Source organism: Carassius carassius, chromosome 3, assembly GCF_963082965.1.
Source record: "Carassius carassius chromosome 3, fCarCar2.1, whole genome shotgun sequence".
Taxonomy (NCBI): Eukaryota; Metazoa; Chordata; class Actinopteri; order Cypriniformes; family Cyprinidae; genus Carassius; species Carassius carassius.
Window position 1 is genome coordinate 1,831,303 of NC_081757.1, and position 20,495 is coordinate 1,851,797.

The 20,495-nt window shown below is 39.4% G+C and overlaps 1 protein-coding gene across 2 annotated transcripts; it reads right to left on the minus strand.

Annotated features, from left to right (window-relative positions):
* Positions 1-1,241: 1,241 nt before the first annotated feature.
* On the minus strand, positions 1,242-20,290 carry LOC132115880 (calpain-1 catalytic subunit-like). 2 transcript variants are annotated; one of them, XM_059524278.1, is made up of 22 exons: positions 20,096-20,290; positions 15,709-16,143; positions 15,158-15,227; positions 13,595-13,713; positions 6,993-7,126; positions 6,742-6,910; positions 6,134-6,217; positions 5,822-5,907; positions 5,656-5,730; positions 5,403-5,563; positions 5,156-5,316; positions 5,045-5,056; positions 4,528-4,739; positions 3,678-3,717; positions 3,266-3,331; positions 3,129-3,186; positions 2,943-3,007; positions 2,687-2,755; positions 2,124-2,202; positions 1,926-2,042; positions 1,530-1,588; positions 1,242-1,392 (listed from the first exon to the last, which is right to left on the minus strand). In XM_059524278.1, the coding sequence occupies exons 2-22, from the start codon at positions 15,958-15,960 to the stop codon at positions 1,366-1,368; spliced, it is 2,115 nt and encodes a 704-aa protein (XP_059380261.1). In that variant the 5' UTR covers positions 15,961-16,143; positions 20,096-20,290; the 3' UTR covers positions 1,242-1,365. The 2 variants fall into 2 exon arrangements, with proteins under 2 accessions (XP_059380261.1, XP_059380270.1); XM_059524287.1 differs by lacking the exon at positions 5,045-5,056.
* Positions 20,291-20,495: the final 205 nt, after the last annotated feature.

Consider the following 20,495-nt stretch of genomic DNA (forward strand, 5'->3'; position numbering starts at 1 on the left):
AGAATATCCTCCATTTCAAATACATATTTCTATTAAAAGCGAAGTGCCGACTTGTTAAATGAGAATCCGAATCAATCTGTTCCCAGTTCTGCTGCTCCTGTCTAGATTGTATTAAATGGATGTTTTGCATTGTTCATAGAAACAGAACTAATGCATATGGCATTAAAAAAACATTTTTCCTTTTGGCATTATAAAAGATCCTTTGGTTTTTCAGTACATCTCAAACACTTTGTCCCATAAAACAGCCGCATGCAGGAGATTCAGTCCAACCAAAATCCCCTTCAGCAAGTAAAGCTGGGTTCATCAGCGCATGCATTTCTAATATAGCGGTATTTATACAAACAACATTCAAATATGGCATTTACTGAAAGATATGCAGCAATGATCACAAAATAGAGCTAAAAATGAAGAATGTTTGAAACTGGCAATGATTCATTTGGCGTAGAGATATTCTGGAGAAACACATGCAGCTCGATCCGGAAATGATGATAACATACTGTAAATGTTTTTCTCTTGGCTTCAGATATGCGTTTGGCACAGTGTTTTGCATGTAGACTATGTAAACAGTAGGGGTGTAACGGTACGTGTATTCGTACCGGACCGTTTCGGTACAGGGCTTTCGGTACGGTGCACGTGTGTACCGAATGCAATATTTTGTACTCGGAACGTAGGTACATTTTCGTGTTTCCAAACGAACATATTGAGTTCAAACGCAGCTCCCGTCGGCATTTAAACAGACCTTTGCTCTTAATTCTGATCGGTCCAACGCAATAACGAAATCTGAGCAGGTCTAAAAACTGAAACTGTTGATGCTGGAAAAGTGATATAAGGTTATATTTTTTAAATATGAGCAGGCCTACAAGCTTGGATTGGTAATGCTGCACTTTAATCATAGTTATTTATTTATATTTTTCATTATATTTTATTATATGATATTGGTTTGAGACTGAGAGTATTTTATTTAGTGGAGAACTTTGCAGCAGTATTTTATTTCTTATTCTTTTTTTATTGTGTATATATATATATATATATATATATATATATATATATATATATATATATTATTAAAAAGTATTTAAAGTGTAAACAAATTGTAAAAAAAAGTTTATAGTAATAAACAACCTGCAGTTTAATGTTTGCATTTCTTTCCCTTACTGTACCGAAAATTTACCGAACCGTGACTTTAAAACCGAGGTACGTACCGAACCGTGATTTTTGCGTACCGTTACACTCCTAGTAAACAGTGTTGTTTATAAAGGCCGTTTATACCATAGAGATGCATTATAGAAGTGTAAAAATGAAGGCACTCTTCAGAGGGCAGGGCTACAGAAGAGAGAGCAGACGAACGGCGAAAATCTGTCCATTTCAGGCAAACATGGTCAGAGAAATCCACTGCAACACAGAGAGAAGGACTGTTTATAGAATGCACCTGCTTGACTGAAACACTGAGGTTAACTAAACGCAACGTTTTGTCTGTATGTGTGTTTGCATTGTGTAGAAATGTTGATGTAAGTGAACTGAAGTGAAACCTGAAAGAACGAGAGTGATATGAATCCATCGGCGTCTGTGTCCAGCGTCTTGAAAGTCTCTGTAAAAAACACACGTGTAAGTCAGATTGTCCTGAAAGCTCATGTCAGGTCAGAATCACTGTACTTATAAAAAAGAGTGTGCATGTTCATATTCTTGTAATTTTGAGTTATGGCACTGCACTTGGCATTAAATAGATTTATGTCCAACTTCTGTCAGTAACAGCAAAATATAAAATCACATGAATCACCAACACAACCATACATTTAAATATATATATATATATATATATATATTCTATATTATTTATGTGCTATATTAAATTTTTAAAAAGTACAAGTTTAAAATGAAAAACTGCTCCGCTTCTTGAATTCTGTGGTCGTCACACATCGACTCACTGAACATGGTTTCCAGTCGCACTAAACAGGTGACAAAGTTGTCGAAATCCACAGACAGATCTTCCTCTGTGTACCGAAGGATGATCAGCTGGAATAAATGATTGTTCAGCTTAAAGCCTGGAGAACGAGGGAGGAACAGAGAGTCAGAACACAGAGCTGAATCAAAACAGAGCAAGCACGAGTTTAGAGACGCTGTACCTGCGGCTTCCAGAGCTCTCCTCATCTCATAAGAGCTCATCGTGCCGGATTTATCCACGTCATGGTCTCTGAAGATTTGCTGTGAACATATGCAAATCATAACTCATGCAATCAAAACTGACCGTTTTTAATTTCTTCATGCAATCGTCTTCAAACCATGTACATACTAGTTATTTCATTGAGCGTAATGATATAAATATAAACCGCATTCTTCCACCAAACAGTTCCTCAGAAACAGTTCCAACAAAGCGGTTGCCGAGCAACACACAGAAGTAAACAAAAGTGTTTGTTTGAAGAGTAATTTAAAACCGCTTTGAACGTGGCTCAGCCAATCAGAATCAAGGAGCGGAACTCTCAGAAATAAACATGCTGCTTTTTCTCCTGCATTTTTAATAGTTCTATATGTAAATGAGCACTGTTAAGACAGGCTAATGTTTTGATGTGTAGTAAGTAGTAACGTCTGGCTCAAGTAGCTGTTGATATATAAATGTGTTGAGCTAACCCATCAGAAGAGGCTTCACTAAAGACCACCTGTGAAAAACATGAATCTAACATCATCTCACCAGGTAGCGTTTAATCTTTTCCCACAACACGTGAAACTCAGTGAGTCCTAGCTTCCCGCTGCCATCCGTCTGCAAACATGTCAAGGACAATCAGAGCAAGAGAAATACAGTCAGAGACACAGAGTGAAAGATTAAGATGAACAAGCAGACTTGAGTATCTGGTGACGAAACAAAACCCCCCAATGAGCAGTATTTGTTAGCGGAGTCACATTAAGTGATGTATATATTTTTAAAGCTGATTGTGTGGAAAGGATACGTCCATGAGGTTGATCATGCTTCGGCACGACTCCTTACCAAACCCGTCCGTCTTTAAATCTTTATCTGTGCATAAAGACACACAAAAGAGACGAGTTCTCAGAATGAATCACTTTCTCTTCCTTGAAGTGTGATCTTAGGAGCTCTTAGAAGTGAGCTGTCTGTGTAGACATCATGAAGATCTCACGTTTGGAGATGATTCTGTTCAGGATGGTCTGCAGCTCCGTCGTGCTGATCTCCATGTCCTAGAAAACACAGGATTCACATATAAATGTGTTGTAATATGTCATGTGTGCACACAGCAGTGGTTCATCAGTCTCTCACCGCTCCGGCCAGCTGTCTGAACAGACTCTTAAACCCAGCGTCAATCTGACTCTCGTCCAGACGTTGCTAAAGCAATCAAGAGAAAGACAAAATACTTGAATCTATATTTGCATTAGAATTTATTTATGCATAAATGTTTACTTATATACACTGCAGTTTTGCATGATCCATTATTCCATTAGAAACCATCTATTAACCTGAGTTCACTTTATTATACACTGTATATGTATATTTCTATATTGTAGTAGGACATTTTTAGCAGTAAAAGCACACTGAAGCATGAAGTATATTGTGAACACAACTGTGTGTGGTGTCGAATAACACCCTTTAACACAATATATATTTAGTAAAGTGCAGTCGCTCTTATCTTCTTGCTGAACAATAGAAACGAGTCTTGATCTGATCGTCTCACCTCCTCTGGAATATCAGCTATGACTTTATCATCCATTTCTCTGAAGGACACAAAGAGAGATGATATCAGCCAGAGAATAAGTGTTTCAGCATTAGAACAAGCACAATAGTGGCTCCTTTTAAATCACAAGGTCCAGAAGCAATGCTCAGTGAATGAAACAAAAGAAAAGAGATAATGAGATCAGCTGGTCAGTTACTGCAAAATAATGATTTAGTTTCGTTTAATCTTTTGGGTTTTACTTTATGCAATGCAAATCAAATTACAATTTTGTTAGGAAGCCAAAAGGTGGTTGTTGTTATTAATCTATTAATTACTTATATTTGCATTAAATTTATTCAACTTTGCTGCAATAGTTAAAACTGCTAAATAATAGAATTTACATTAAGATACAAAGTAATAGCAAAATAATAGTTTAATTTGCCGAGTAAGATTAATAGTCTATTTCCCCCCCAAATAGAGATACAAATAGTCTGTTAAATAAATGCCACTTTTGGGAATCTATCCTAGAGCAAAAAAAAAAAAAAGCACTGCAATAGTTTTGCAACTCTAGAATGTAATGTGTCAACACATTCTTGCTATTTCTGCAAAACGTATGCAGTGCAATAGTGCATGTAATAATGAGTGATGATTTGAGTGGCATTATGAACTATGTCATTTGCTGCACATATGCAATGGTTAAAATGGCTAAATAATACAAATATGCATGCAGGATAAAGTGTATATATTTTGAGGAAATAATCCAAAGTATATGTCCATAGTAAAGTATGCTTGACGTCCTTTTAAGATCCTGCACATTTCAGAAAGCTCATGTGTGATCCAGACTGGATCAGTCCGTGCATGCAGGACTTACTCGGAGTTGGCGGGTTTCTCTGAGAAAACTCTGAGCACGAAGTCGGCCTCTTTCTGCGGCTCGAATGTGGAGGGTACGATGATGTACTCTCCGGCGGGCAGCCTGAAGCGTGAGCTCACCTCCCGCAGGTTAATGAAGAGCTCAGAGCGAGCGCTGGACGCGTTAGACAGGAAGAAATCCCGCTTCAGATGAACACCGGACTTCCCCACAAACTGAGCACAAACACACGTCCGCTTTAAAACATCTGGGCAGGAAATCTGGTGTTTTGAAACGGTTCAAGGGCATTTATAGATTGTTTCTAGTGTAATCTCTCTGTTTTATAGGCTTGTCAATAGGGTGGTTTCTAAGGTGAAGCTAGGGTTCCTATGTAGTGTCTATTTGCCAGTTTGTGTGGGTCGACACGATGCCTGAATCCTCTCACAAGACAGTTTGAAACAATCTGTACAATATAAAGCACATATGTGTATATAAATGAATGGCCCTTGATTTAAAGGGCCCTGGGGGGCTCTCATCATACCTCTCTTGGCACCTGCAAAAAGAAAGGTGAAAAAGCAACAAATCAGAAAAGGAGTCGAATACACATGAACAGGAACTTCAGATGCGTTAAACCAGAGATCCACTCTCTGACCTCATAAATGGCGAATCCGATGGTCTCCATGTCCTGTCCTTCTCTGCGCTTCTTCCTGCGGTCCTTCTGCATCAGCGCCACCAGGAAGCTGCAATCTGATTGGCCGGGAGAATCTGGGTGTTTTAGGGTCACCTTGAACTGAGGGTTGATCCAGAACGTGGCTGTGGTTTATAGAAACAAAAGAGGCAGATGAGGATTTGGGTGTTTTTTCCGCCTCTGAGCCGCCGTTCCCGGTCCCCTGCTGTACCTGGGAAGTTCCTGCATCCGCCCGCCGTGCTTCCTCTCCTCCACTCGCCCTGATAGAGCGACGTGCTCCACTTCTTCACCCGACTCGCCTGGAGCGCGTCTGCCGTCAGGTTACAGATCTCCAGCCGACTGAACTCACGGAGGAAATCACTGAACGACATCCTGACAGAGAGAGAGAGGACCAATCATATAGTTACAACTGTTTACAGGACATTTATAGGTCACTGCAAAGTTGCTGATCATGATCCACTCACCAGAACTCTCCGTCCTCGCTGCGGTTCTGTAATCGGCCCCGGACGGAGCGGTCCACATTGTCCCATTCCCGAGAGCTGAACACACACACACACACACAGATCAGACCAGAACAACCTCCCCACAGTAAGACTGAATCGTCAGTCAGCACACTGGTGTGATCCTCACTCGTCGCTCCAGGATCCCGTCCACTCCACTTCACCCCACGGGTTCCTGATGCGCACCAGCTTGGTCATGTTCCCCCTGTACACCACCTGATCAACACACTCATATTATACTCTCTTCGGAATAGCATGCATTGATTAAACACACACACACTAAGACAATCAAGTCCATTCTGATTTCATATTTCATTAACATTCATGCATTTAGCAGATGCTTCGAGGTCATTCGCTGGGAACTGTCACAGAAAGACATGCTGCATCTAGATCCTGCTAGATAGATGTGTATAGTAAGTGTTTTAGTATGTCTCTGGCTCACCTCTTCCACTCCGGTCACTGAGTATGCGTGACCTTTGACCAGCTTCTTGAAGGTCACTGCCTCCATGTCAAACTTACTAGTGATCTTGAGGACAAAGAGATATATATAATGCAGTCAGACACTGATATTGATCACCGTCACCAATGTCACCAAAACTAAATTAAATAAAACAAAAGCTAACTAGAAATATATATTTTTTCATTTGAATAAAAATGGCAAAAAAAAAAAAAAATCACAAAATCACAAATAATCATGTTATCACAAACTAAAACTTTTAATATAATAAGTCATCTTTGATAATATTATATAACATTGATAACAACTACGGTTCAACATACAGTTCGTCAATGTAATTCTGCAAAAACAAAGCAAAAAAATAAAATAAAAACTGCATGCTTATCATTACTGCACAACATTTTGACTAAATACAGCCCGTTAAAGTGTCTGTGACTGTACGAAGCTCATGAATATTTAATTAGGCTGCTTCTCATTGGTTATCTGCTGAGTGTTGCACATTACATGTTTAGCCCTGCAGTTCAGGTTTGCAGACTTCAAATCCTCCATAATCTAAAGGTTCAAACGCCTCCACCTATAACCGCGAGACTCACATCTATGGAGCAGCCCAGCAGTGATCCTCTCTCGATGGCTCGGCCGATGATGCTGAAGAGGTCAGCGGGAGCTTTCTTTAACTCGTACATCTCTGTGACTCCTCCTGTGAAATCCTCAAAGCCCTCAGACGTGCTGCCGCCCGACAGAGCCTCGTAGCAGCCGTTCAGCCTGACGAACGAGACAATTAAGAGACTGAAGGAGTGCAGATAACCTGTGTGTGATTCATGTGTACAGTGGAGGATGGTCATACTTGGCGTAGGCCTTCTCCAGCAAAGCGCTCCAGAACTCTCCTCCCTCCGCCGAGTGAACGAACAACAGCTTCCCATCCTTCACGGGCAACCGGTCGTCAATCACCACGTCCAGCCACTCGCCGAACTGCCAGAACTACAGAGAGAGAGACTCATTCAGTCATAAAATAAAAGCTGCTTTACTGCCAACCACACACTCTAGAAAATGAAGGTTGCAAAAGAGGATTTGTGCAGTGATGCCACTGAAGAACCACTCCAGCTTTGGAAATGTTTGTTGTAAGAGATTGTCCAGCAGGTGGCGCACACACACACACACACACACACAGCATATCGCCCAAACACAGCTGTCTTTCTGCTCTGTAATCAGTCCATAATCACATTTGTAGATTAAAGTAATACTGATTAGATATTCATTAGCATGGAGATATTCTACAATAACTGATCGTTTAACCCCAATCTGTTACGCTAAAGATACTTCATATGATTCTTAGGAATAGCATGCATGCATGGACAAAACCGTTCGACCAAAACTCAGAAATTAGTTGCATTTTAGCACTTCTGATTCTAAAAGCTTCGACGTAGATGTCATTTATAGCCCATGCCTTTTGTTATACTCTTCCTGGTTGCATTTCAACTTCTTGGTTATTATTTGTGTAGATCAGTGGTCTCCAACGTGGTGCCCGCGGGCACCTGGTAGCCCGCGTGGAGTCTCTGAGTCGCCCGCCGAGCACCTTCTATAAATAGCCTGAATTGTAATCTTTCTTTTTTTTTTTTATGATAATGTTATAAAATGAGAAAATAACTATTGGTGACATTTCATATACCATTAAAACATAATAAAATAATTCAATTATTTAAAATATTTAGAATCTGCACGTCTCTCTATCTCTCTCTCTCTCTCTCTGCGTCTCGTGCGCGCACCTCTCTCTCTCTCTCTCTCTCGCTCGCTCTTCGTCTCGCGCGCGCGCACCTCTCTGGGTGCTTCTCAATTCATATTTGTGCATCCTCGTTTCCTTTCCTCGCTTCCTTTCCTCGTGTCTTAGCTCCACCCTTTCAGGATGCGAGGGAAGGACGCAAGGAAAAGACGTGAGGATGGAGGACTTGAATCAAGTGAAATTATTTATCCTCGCTCCCTTCAGCGTTACTTCAAAGTGTCATCAGCTGTAATTAAAGGGATCTGCCCTTATGTTGTTAAAGTTTGTTAATTAAGACATTCATAATAAATATTAATAAAACAAGATACCCTGTTTGAAATATATGACATGCATGGTTTATTTGAAGTGAAAAGGTAAAATATAAATAAAAATTGTTACAACAGATGTGAAGGGGGAGGAGAATTTATACGTGCGTCACGTTAAGTCGATAAAATACTTCCGCATAGGATACACCTGTGTATCCTCGCTCATCCTTCCTCATGAAGCCTCCTCCCTCCTCGATCCTCGTCTCCTCGTGGTGCAATTAGAGAATTGAGATGTCCTTCAAGATGGCTGTGTTCGATCGGTTTCCGGGTCATAGGATGGAGGACGGAGGAGCGAGGAGACGAGTAGGGATATTGAGAAGCACCCTCTGTCTCTCTCTGTCTCTCTCTCTCGCTCGCTCTGCGTCTCGTGCGCGCACCTCTCCTGTTCTCTCTGCGTATCGCGCGGCAGAGGAGCAGCGTTTTAATTTAGTTAAACACAGATATTATGTTGCTTTTCTAATTTTACATGCAAGTATGTAAATTATATAATTCAGTCACTATTTCAGGGCCGGCCCGCGGTATAGGCAAATGCTAAGGGCGCCACTCATCCATATGGGCGCCAGAATGAGTGAACGAGTGAAATTTTTTTTTATAATAGGCTACTATTTAAAAACCATTAATTCGAAATACTACCAAATAAAGCAAAAAAAAAAAAAAAGTCCGGCTCTTCAATCTTCCCCCGCCCATCGAGTGCTTGAAGTGCGTCAGAAACAGAGCGCGCGCGATCAGTTGTTGGTAATTTGTTGTGTAGCGTGCCCGACGCCGCATCCAATGTAGACAGCACTGCTTTTGTTAACACACAGCTCGTAGAAACGGTCCTGGCAGCTCGCGCCAGTTCTAGACACGGTGAAAGTTTCCTGATTGTGACGGAAGGCCGAATTTACATGACACATTATAAATGAGCATAGTCTGCGATAGATACAGTGCCAAAAAGAAGAGAAGAGGATAAAGACAGAGGTAAAGAGATGTAGTGAAAGAACAATTTATTGCATAGGAGTAAGATACTATAATTTCATGGCAGTTATTTTTACCTTAAACTTAATGTTAGCAGTTGTTCTGAGTCCCCAGACTGTGATTTTGTACAATCATGTCAGTTTTAAGACGCATTTTTTATTATCACTTTTTTATTAATGTTTTACTCTACAGTTGTGCAGTTTTGGGGGGATACAGTACAGGCCAAAAGTTTGGAAACATTACTATTTTTAATGTTTTTGAAAGAAGTTTCTTCTGCTCATCAAGCCTGCATTTATTTGATCAAAAATACAGAAAAAAATGTAATATTGTGATATATTATTACAATTTAAAATAATTTGTTTTCAATTTATTATACTTTAAATTATCATTTATTTCTGTGATGCAAAGCTGAATTTTCAGCATCATTACTCCATTCTTCAGTGTCACATGTGACATCCGGTCTATCACATGATCCTTTAGAAATCATTCTAATATGATGATTTATTATGAGTGTTGGAAAGAGTTCTGCTGTAATGTGTGTGTATATATATATATATATATATATATATATATATATGCTAAATCATGAACACAATGACAGGGTGAAATGGGCTGTGATGCATGGGGCGCCAGGTAAAATCTTGCCTAGGGCAGCAAATTGGTCAGGGCCGGCCCTGCACTATTTCATATTTATGCCGTTGTTCTTTCTCCCTTTCCCCCCGTGATTTTGTCTATATCGCGAATATAAGACGACCCCCCATTTTTTAGGACAAAAACGCCTATTTTTAGGACAACAAAAACTTGTCTTATATTCGGGTATATACGGTAATTATATATTCAATAGTCATAATATTTAACAATATTACTGTTTGTTGTTGTATTTTTCAAAACTTGAACTTATACTCTTCCTGGTTGCATTTCAGCTTCTTGGTTATTATTTGTGTAGATTATCATGATGAACAAAATGTGTAAGAATAGTACATTTTTGTTTATTTTGCAGTAATTCGAAAGAAATGAGTTTGTAAAATCAGTTTTAAGGGAACCAGGGTGATGCAAACATCACTGCAGCGCTATGAAGGGGCTGCACAGAAATGATCAAATGCACAGATAAAACATTAAATACACAGATAAAGCACATCCTCTGCTGTTTGTTTTGCTTTCTGGGTTTTCCAGAAATACAGAACAAATTGGCTCCCACACACATCATCAAACCTGCAAGTAGAAACTTTCTGAGAGGAGGATCACGGGACACAATCTCTTAGTTCGTCGTCTTATAATTATGGTGACTCTGATGAGATGATGTGACTGCAGCATTACTGTTAGTGAACCCTCAATCATTATTCACAAATGTTTATTCCAGGAATTACTGGTGCAGCAGGAATCGCCTGTACTTGCAGATTTCGGTTCACATTATCCACCATAAATAACAAACACACACACACCCTCATACACACCCTCGTCCTATATGTGCACTTCTGTAAAGAGCCATTCAAATAAGGGTTAAGATGGATTTGAGAGACATCAATGAACTCCTCAATCATGCTGCACATCTCTGAGGAACTGCTTCCCAGGATATTTGATTTATATAATACAGAGGCGAGATTCAATCACACAGCCTGTCGAGATATATCTTACTATTGTGACAAAATACATTGTCATTCGTTCAAGATAGCATGAATTTGATGCTTTCATATAATTCAAATAATTATCATAAAAGCACATTGTTAAACGTCTAAATAATCATATAACAGCATTAATTGTCTTTACGCAAAATATATTTTATTCATGATTTTGGGGTTGAATGTGAGATTCACTCGTAAACTGTTTAAAATGCACTGCAGCATTTCTCCACTCTCCCCGTGGCCCTCAGTGATTTACTCTCTCTCTCATAATTAGCTTTTACACACTCAGGACATTTCTGCTTCTAATTTAATCTAAATGAGTCCCAGAAGAGCCAGAATTTAGAACTAGCAGCAAAAACACAAATGCAGTGTGCAACATTAGTGAACACATCTGGATCCTGTGTTTTTGTTCACACGCTCATCCATGCATGAATTCGTGTGTATTTGTAGAGCATCTATGTGTGGGAGTGTTTGATGAATGTTTGTGCGCCTTTCTGACTGCATTGTTTTCTTTTTTATTATTCTGCACAGAATTACCAAATAAAAAGCACCAATAAGTGTCTATTTCAGATAGTACCAGAGTAGCAGCATGATATTCACTCAATATAATATGGAAATACTTAAAGCATGAATATTTTAATCATTCAGTGTAATGGTATTTCTCAAATAAGATATATTGTGTTGTCATTTACTGCCTGTACAAATTGTGAAAGAATTCTTGGCATGCTATGTCACCTCATTAGGCCACCCATAATCCTCTCTGCCATTTCATTGAGGTTGTTTGAACAGCAGTGTTCAGCCCTGCCCTCCCCCTCCCCTCATCGAGTCAGAAACACACACATCAGCACAATAATTCACTACAATATCCCACACGAGGAACAGATTGATCAGACTGTCTTACACTGTTTCCAAGCAGAGCTTCATTATTTTATAATACTCATCCACCACTGCTCATGCTAGTGTGTTTACAGAGCAAAGTTCAACGACAGTTTACAGCTACACATGAGCTCTTGTGAAATCACACAGAAACAACTGCATATTGACCTTATTCCCTTTTTGGAACCTGTCACTGAAAGCTTTTTCAGGGAACCAAAAATGGTTCTTTTTGGAACCGGTCACTGAAAGCTTCTTTGGGGAACCAAAAATGGTTCTTTTTGGAACCGTTCAAGGAAAGCTTCTTCGGGGAACCAAAAATGGTTCTTTTTGGAACCGTTCAAGGAAAGCTTTTTCAGGGAACCAAAAATGGTTCTTTTTGGAACCGGTCATGGAAAGCTTCTTTGGGGAACCAAAAATGGTTCTTTTTGGAACCGGTCATGGAAAGCTACTTTGGGGAACCAAAAATGGTTCTTTTTGGAACCGGTCATGGAAAGCTACTTAGGGGAACCAAAAATGGTTCTTTTTGGAACTGGTCACGGAAAGCTTCTTTGGGGAACCAAAAATGGTTCTTTTTGGAACTGTTTGCGGAAAGCTACTTTGGGGAACCAAAAATGGTTCTTTTTGGAACCGTTCAAGGAAAGCTTTTTCAGGGAACCAAAAATGGTTCTTTTTGGAACCGGTCATGGAAAGCTTCTTTGGGGAACCAAAAATGGTTCTTTTTGGAACCGGTCATGGAAAGCTACTTTGGGGAACCAAAAATGGTTCTTTTTGGAACCGGTCATGGAAAGCTACTTAGGGGAACCAAAAATGGTTCTTTTTGGAACTGGTCACGGAAAGCTTCTTTGGGGAACCAAAAATGGTTCTTTTTGAAACTGGTCATGGAAAGCTTCTTTGGGGAACCAAAAATGGTTCTTTTTGGAACCGGTCATGGAAAGCTACTTTGGGGAACCAAAAATGGTTCTTTTTGGAACCGGTCATGGAAAGCTACTTTGGGGAACCAAAAATGGTTCTTTTTGGAACCGGTCACTGAAAGCTTCTTCGGGGAACCAAAAATGGTTCTTTTTGGAACCGTTCAAGGAAAGCTTCTTCGGGGAACCAAAAATGGTTCTTTTTGGAACTGTTTACGGAAAGCTACTTTGGGGAACCAAAAATGGTTCTTTTTGGAACCGGTCATGGAAAGCTTCTTTGGGGAACCAAAAATGGTTCTTTTTGGAACCAGTCACGGAAAGCTTCTTTGGGGAACCAAAAATGGTTCTTTTTGGAACTGTTTGCGGAAAGCTACTTTGGGGAACCAAAAATGGTTCTTTTTGGAACCGGTCATGGAAAGCTTCTTTGGGGAACCAAAAATGGTTCTTTTTGGAACCGGTCATGGAAAGCTTCTTTGGGGAACCAAAAATGGTTCTTTTTGGAACCAGTCATGGAAAGCTTCTTTGGGGAACCAAAAATGGTTCTTTTTGGAACCAGTCATGGAAAGCTTCTTTGGGGAACCAAAAATGGTTCTTTTTGGAACCAGTCATGGAAAGCTTCTTTGGGGAACCAAAAATGGTTCTTTTTGGAACTGTTTGCGGAAAGCTACTTTGGGGAACCAAAAATGGTTCTTTTTGGAACCGGTCATGGAAAGCTTCTTTGGGGAACCAAAAATGGTTCTTTTTGGAACTGGTCACTGAAAGCTACTTTGGGGAACCAAAAAAGGTTGTTTGGTGAACCAAAAATGGTTCTTTTTGGAACTGGTCACGGAAAGCTTCTTTGGGGAACCAAAAATGGTTCTTTTTTTTTTTTATTTCACAGAAAGCTTTTTTTTTTTTTTTTTTTTTTTTTTTTTGAAACGGTTCACTAAAAGCTTCTTTGGGGAACCAAAAATGGTTCTTTATAGCATCACTTTAACAAAACACTTTTAAAAACATTGACGCACCTGAAAGTGAAATATTCCTGCGTATCCGCCGTCAAAGCCCTGGCCGTGTGGCACCACGCGGTGGAGGAGGTCATCGTTTAAAGTCAGAGACGCGATGGCTGCAAGCAACCAACAGTCCCCTGAGGAAAACAAACCACAGATAATGAACGGTGAGATTTAGTGCAGGCAAGAGATGTGATGCAAAACATATTCAAGATATCTGAGGTCAAATTGTAAGAACCTGTCATTGACAACAACTGTAAAATCGAAAAGATTTAATTAATTAAACAAATTAATTTTAAATTAACTAGTGTAGTATGTAAACATTGTTTAGTTTAAAATTAAACATACAGTAGCTCTTTATGCTGTATGAATGTGTAATAAATTGTCTAACTATCTATGAGGCCACCAACAATTTTTTTTTTTTAGTGTATTAAAGTGTATTAAACACCTATCTGTCATTCCTCTCTGTATTTATTCATTTTTAAATCTCCATACCAGTCTCTGGGATTCATTCAACATGACAGTTTATTGCCCCAAACTGCACATCTGCTGTTGGAAGATGATCTGACGCATAACATCACAGAGAATGTGTAAATAACCTAAAATAGCCACCAGACCCAAACAAACCTGATACAAAAGAGGAACAGTCAGTCATTTGGTTTCAATGTTTACTAAAGCTTTTAAACGCACAACAGCAGTCTCTGGGCCGCCACACACTTCCTGACCAATCACTGCGCTTCCTCACGGTTTTACATGTTTAAACACTGTTCCCTTTTATGATGTCATCATAATGCATTAGCAGCTCCGCTGTGAGACATCAGCTCTTTATTTAATGACTGCAGGGTGAGAGCTTTAATTATGAACGAAGCGCTGTGTTTAAACATCACTGTACTTTACTTCATGAGTCTTGAAATACACCAAATACTGTACCAGATGTACTCTCCAGTTTCTACATGTTTTATAGCTTTAATTTTTATTTCAATTCGTTTATTTAATGCACTTATTTATAATATTTTGCATGCATGCATGAATGTGTATACTCTGTATAAAAAAAAAATTCTTACAATAAATATTGACTATGAAATTTATTTTACATACACTCTACAGTTCAAAAGTATTTTTTGAAGATATTAAAGAATGCATTAAATTAATCAAATGTGGCAGTAGAGAAACTATTTTGAACTTTAATAAAAGAAGCCTGGAAAAAAAATTTATCACGGTTTTCACAAAAATATGAATGTTTTCAACATTGATAATAATCAGAAATGTTTTTTTAGCAGCAAATCAGCATATTACACTGATTTCTGAAGATCAAGTGACACTGAAGACTGGAGGCTACAGTATATTCACACAGAAAACAGTTAAGAATATTTCTATATTACTGTTTAACTGTATTTTTAAACAAGTAAATGCAGCCCTGGTGAGAATAAAGGTATCTTGCAAACCCCACCTCTGGACGATGTTTGACTGTCTGTTGTTCGCTGGTCTAGTTAATGAACAGCTGGTTGAGGTTGTAGAGTGGTAAAATCAGGGTTGTTTGAGGTAAAGTCCTCGTCCCTGATGATGCTCAGACAGACTCACCCAGAGCTCCCTGACAGATGTCGGTACGAGTCGCTCCATCCACAATGAACTGGGGACGCGTACAGATCTCCTGCAAACACACGCGTGACGCTAAATTAGATTAGCATTTTCAGAATGATGAAGTACAGCACTGTGCCTCTCACTCAAACACACACACATACACACATATATATATATTGTGGTCTGCTGTCAACAACTGTATGTCATTCAGATTCAAAGTCATGTCTAGTTTATAAAGGCAGGATGGACGAATGTATAATGAATAGCAATTTTTCCTGACAAATCATTTCGGTTCTTGAGCATCCCATTCTGAATTCTGACGGCACCCATTCACTGCAGAGCATCCAATGCTGAGCAAGTGACTTAAAGCTACATTTCTCCAAATCTGATGAAGAAACAAACTCCCCTACATCTTGGATGACCCGAGGGTGCATACATTTTCACTTTTGGGTGAACTGTTCCATTGAAATACAGCAAATGGAAGAGAACAAGAGGAACAGCAAGCAGTGATGGAGTATGAAGGAAGTAGTACTTCTAAACGATCAGCTTACCGTGGGTCTCATCCACCGCACACCATGCGTCTTGGAGGACCGTGGACCCAGCTCATTGAATCCCAGTGAAGAAGTGCTGGCTGGGAACAGATGGTCCTCAAACAGGGTCCTGGTGTGTTGGCACTGGGCCCTCAGTGACTCGTAATCCTGGCCCAGGAACTTCACAGCGTTGTGGTTCTGACCCAAACCTGCATCCCGGTCCCACTGACTCCGCAGCTTCGCAGCCATCCCTGTGGCGTAGATGGGCTCCATGCTTTCACCTGCTTCACTGGGACTGGCAGATAGCCAATGAGAACGGAGGGAGGGGAAGACACGAGCCAATCACAACAGAAGAAACGAGGAGTAGAATGAATATGTTACTTCTGAATCAGAGGGAAGATGATGCTGGATGTCCTTTATTCAGTCAGCTACTGATAAAGATCTGCTTCAGAAGTCCTGGAAAAGAGAAGAACAGTTCTGTTTTTTTAAAATAACCTTCACAATTACAACTTCACATTACTTTCCATTGTTTTTGCTGTCTAGGACAAGCAGAACACTGGCACTAATGCAACACTATAAAGAGGAAAGGTTATGTTTAGTTTAGTTTTTGATGCTTTATGTATTTTATATTTCTTGTGCACTCACAGAATGTGACGGGTCAACAGCTAAAAATGATCAATTATAATCGCTATTCTTAATTGACCAGGTACAACATGCAAACAAACTAAATACTACAGCAAACATATGCAATTATAACATGTTCAATATCAATTAATCCGACATGTTTCCAACCTTGAAAGTCAGGACTTAACCCTTATATCTTGATTTTTAAGTTGTTGTAGTTGTTTTTTTGGGGGGGTGTGACATTTTTTCATTTAAGGTCATGAATATGCCAGCAAAGTGTCAACACAATGATGAAATATGCTTAAAATTAGTTTTCAGGTCAAACTGACCCCCATATTTCATGGTTAAAGGCAGCTGCATAGATCCTAGTTCCTACAATTAAAACTAGTCTTAATTTTAGTATATTTTAAGTCTCAACTACATTGTGGGTATTTGCATTTATGTATTTGGCAGATGCTTTTATTCAAATATACTTACACTGCATTGAAGGCGTACATTTTTATCAAGTTATGCATGTTCATCATGATACTGTTCAGTTACTAACATTGTTTCAAATATCCTCTCTTGTGTTCAGGAGAAGAAAGACAGTCCCACAGGTTTAGAACGACTCCTTTTTGTGTGAACTATGGAGTTTTATTTGCACAATTTCCCCTAAGAAAGTTTCCCACAGGACACTTTGACTACACAGTGCTTATATATGAGACTCCTGACACGTCTCTGAAAGCAGAATAAACTCACATTCATTTCCAACAAAGCCTGAGATCTGTTGACACAACCTAAAAACATCTTTATGATGGATTTGTTCCTGTCTTTCACTTCACATTAACTGATGGATTTGATCGGTTTGGATTATTGTGATGTTTTTATCAGCTGTTTGGACTCTTATTCTGACGGCACCCATTCACTGCAGAGCATCCATTGCTGAGCAAATGATGTAATGCTACATTTCTCCAAATCTGATGAAGAAACAAACTCCACTTCATCTTGCAAGTATGCACTATATAGAGTGAATAAGCACGTCCCTTCAGCTCTTTGAGCTTGTTAAACCGGTCTAATGCTTCCCCCTCCTTTATTCATTCTCACACTGCAGTAAACCTGAGGAACCGAGCACTGCTTACTCACCGCTCTGATTCACACCATCTCTGTGTGTTAAACCACACACATCTGTGTTCATATGCAGGGCTGAGCCTCGGTAAAACTTCCTTTAATCCTAAACTAGGTGTTCTTAGTTTGACTGAAATGCTGTGGGCTCGTCCTCTCACTCGTATCATTTACTCATTAGTTTTATGGGAACTGGTTGTGAACACCGTGACTTGAGTGTCCTTCAGAGAGAGGGGAGAAAGTGGAGCAGTAGAAGGGTGTGGTGCGTGAGATTCATGGAAAGACACGACTCGCTGCCAGGACTGTGTTAAACTGCAGACGCATGTGTGGATGTGTGCCAGCTGGACGAAGACAGCGTTCAGGGCTTCAACAGTGACTTCACATTAATGCATCTGAGCTTGAAGACGGGAGGCACTTTTAAATGTTGCTCCGGGTCTCCAGCAGTGATTTTCTGATGAGTTTGTGTTTGGTAGGTGGTTTGTTTTCTGAACGTCTCCTGAACATCAGACGCTGCTTGCAAACCTCCAGCCGTCTGCCAGAAAACATCCAGCTCTGTAAACGAACGCTGAGATTCACACAGCACTCATAAACTACAGGAACAGTTACAGTAATGCATATGAAATATATTCTCTGTCTGTCTATCTATCTATTACAATTGAGCCCATTTCCCAAATAATCATTTCTCAATTAATGAATATATAACTCAAATGTGCTCTGTATATATGTGTGTGTGTGTGTGTGTGTGTGTGTGTGTGTGTGTGTGTGTGTGTGTGTAGCACTACAATAATGAGATTTTGAGGAGGGAAAATATTTTTTAATAAAATTAAGACAATAGTATTTATCTTTCTCTTTTTGTGTAAATGTTGTAAATTTGCAACCGTAAATATATCAAAACTTAATTTTTGATTAGTATTGCATTTTGTATTTCAGATGTTTTATACATCTCAGTTTCAGAAAAATGGACCCTTATGTGACCCTTATGGTTTTGTGCTCCAGGGTCACATACGGTAATGTTATCATCCGTTTCTGAATTTATTAGACAGAAGCTCACAAAAATACCCAAATAAATGTTGAATTGTCTCTGGTGGGGTGAGAAGATCAGTTTCCTCGATGACAAGTGAAGACACGTCATGAAACCTCAGTGTTTGAACAGATGCCGTCGACCAATCAGAGAGAGACTGAAGACGTTCACACACTGAGAAAACGCTTGAGGGAAAACATGCTCCACAAGAGCTCAGACCGATCCCAGAACACCGGCTACATTATATTATATAATGTGTGTTGACTAGAACAGAATAAAATTTAATGAAACTTGTGCATATATATTAGTCAAAAATAATATAGCAATTCCGCTTGGTGCAATTAATGGTGCTGAAATTAACTTATGCACTTAAATTAAAGATATGCAACAATAAACAACTAACTTGCATTCTTTCAAATAAAAAGCATACCAGTTTGCACTACTCACTCTGTACTCTTTGGTAATGTGTGTAAGCAGAGATTGTTTCGAGAGGTCAGCTCAATGTAGCCTACAGGTAGGATTTTCTCATATTTCTGGGCGTAGCTGACTGTGACTCAGAGAATTCACAGACAACACCGTCAACAGCCTCTGCTCTTCTCTCTATTATACACATATAATGACCCTCTTTCCTCTGCGGTTTGATTCCTGCAAGCCATGGCACATGTCCACTCTTCCGTATGTAAATAGTGCTGCTTACATCGATAGAAACGCTGCTTTAGTCTGCGCTGTGATACCATCACATGTCAACAGTGGCAGAATAACACTTCTGTGTGCAGCGCGGTCTCAGGTTACATCCAGGTGTGATCAGATTTTAATACAAAGCAGATTTAGATACAAGAGCCAAAAGGAAACCAAAGGCTCCAGGGGTTTTCAAACTGGGGTCAGTGGAAACACAATGTACAGATAAATTATAAAAAAGTAGGTAACAATTTATAAATGATTAAATAAAAATGAACAATTGAGTGTTTAAAATATCTAATTGTCATGATATAAATTTGGTATTTAAAAAAATAATAATAACTATAGATTTTTGTTATATTTGGGAGTCTGTGGCATCTAAAACATTGAGTTGAAGTAACTGCAAGTGTTTCCTTGGTGTTACCAAAGTGGCCTGGGTGTGGATTTTAGATAAGAAATAATAGTTATATGGTGAATCAGCCCTTGTTTTCATCTCTTCCTGTGTCATTCAATAAAAAATACACCCACCCTGACCACAACAGCTGACCGTGTGTGTGTGTGTTTAAAATGCTTTTAATAGCCATGCATGCATGCATTCAGCCACAAACTATTCTTATGTTATGGAGAAGTCGATGTGAATTCAATCTAGATGTATTCAAAGAATCGAAACTGATTACATTCGCGCGCACTAAACATGTTCCTGAATGATTTACTAGTTTATAACAGCAATGCATGCATGCCAACAATATAAGAGCTAATGATGGTCAGTTTAAAGGCAGAAACTGTAAAACAAGGAAATGGAGTGCACGCGCCTTTTGATGTTTTAAACGTTAAAAGATGTTAAGACTTTTGGCTTATGAACAGTTTATTCTATAATACAAACTTTACGTGAAACATATGTGTTGTAAACAAGACAGGAGGGAAAGTACAAAAGTGAAACAAAGTCTCGTTCGCACGGATGCAGAAAAGTCCAAAGCGTCTTACCTCGCGTCTTGATTTGCAGCGCACTACCGAGTATGAGCACAGATTATTGACTCCAGAGGTTTGCACTATTCTTCAATCCTCTGCACATCTGGAGTTCGTGTAGTTTAATGTCCTGCTGCCGATTTTAACCCGCCAGCAGCACAAACGCCCAGCGGATCCGGGGCACGTCTGAGCGATGCGTGATAAACGCGACGCGTCCCAGAGCTGGGGATGGACGCGTGCAGCATCCAGTGGACCAATCAAAGAGCGACGTTACGCGTTCGACGCGACGCAACCAAACGAAAACGCTAAGCAGACCGGACAACCTAAAATAAGAAACACATGTGCATTTTTTTTATATTATCATATTATATTTTAATATAGATATAATATTAGATTTAACTATATAAAATGTATAACC

Excerpts from the sequence above, each read along its gene's own strand:
- LOC132115880 (XM_059524278.1), bottom strand. The coding sequence starts at position 15,960 with ATGGAGCCCATCTACGCCACAGGGATGGCTGCGAAGCTGCGGAGTCAG. Across the intron at positions 5,317-5,402 it reads CGGATGCAGGAACTTCCCAG|CCACGTTCTGGATCAACCCT; the intron begins GTACAGCAGGGG and ends TATAAACCACAG. Across the intron at positions 2,043-2,123 it reads GAGAGCTCTGGAAGCCGCAG|GCTTTAAGCTGAACAATCAT; the intron begins GTACAGCGTCTC and ends CTCGTTCTCCAG.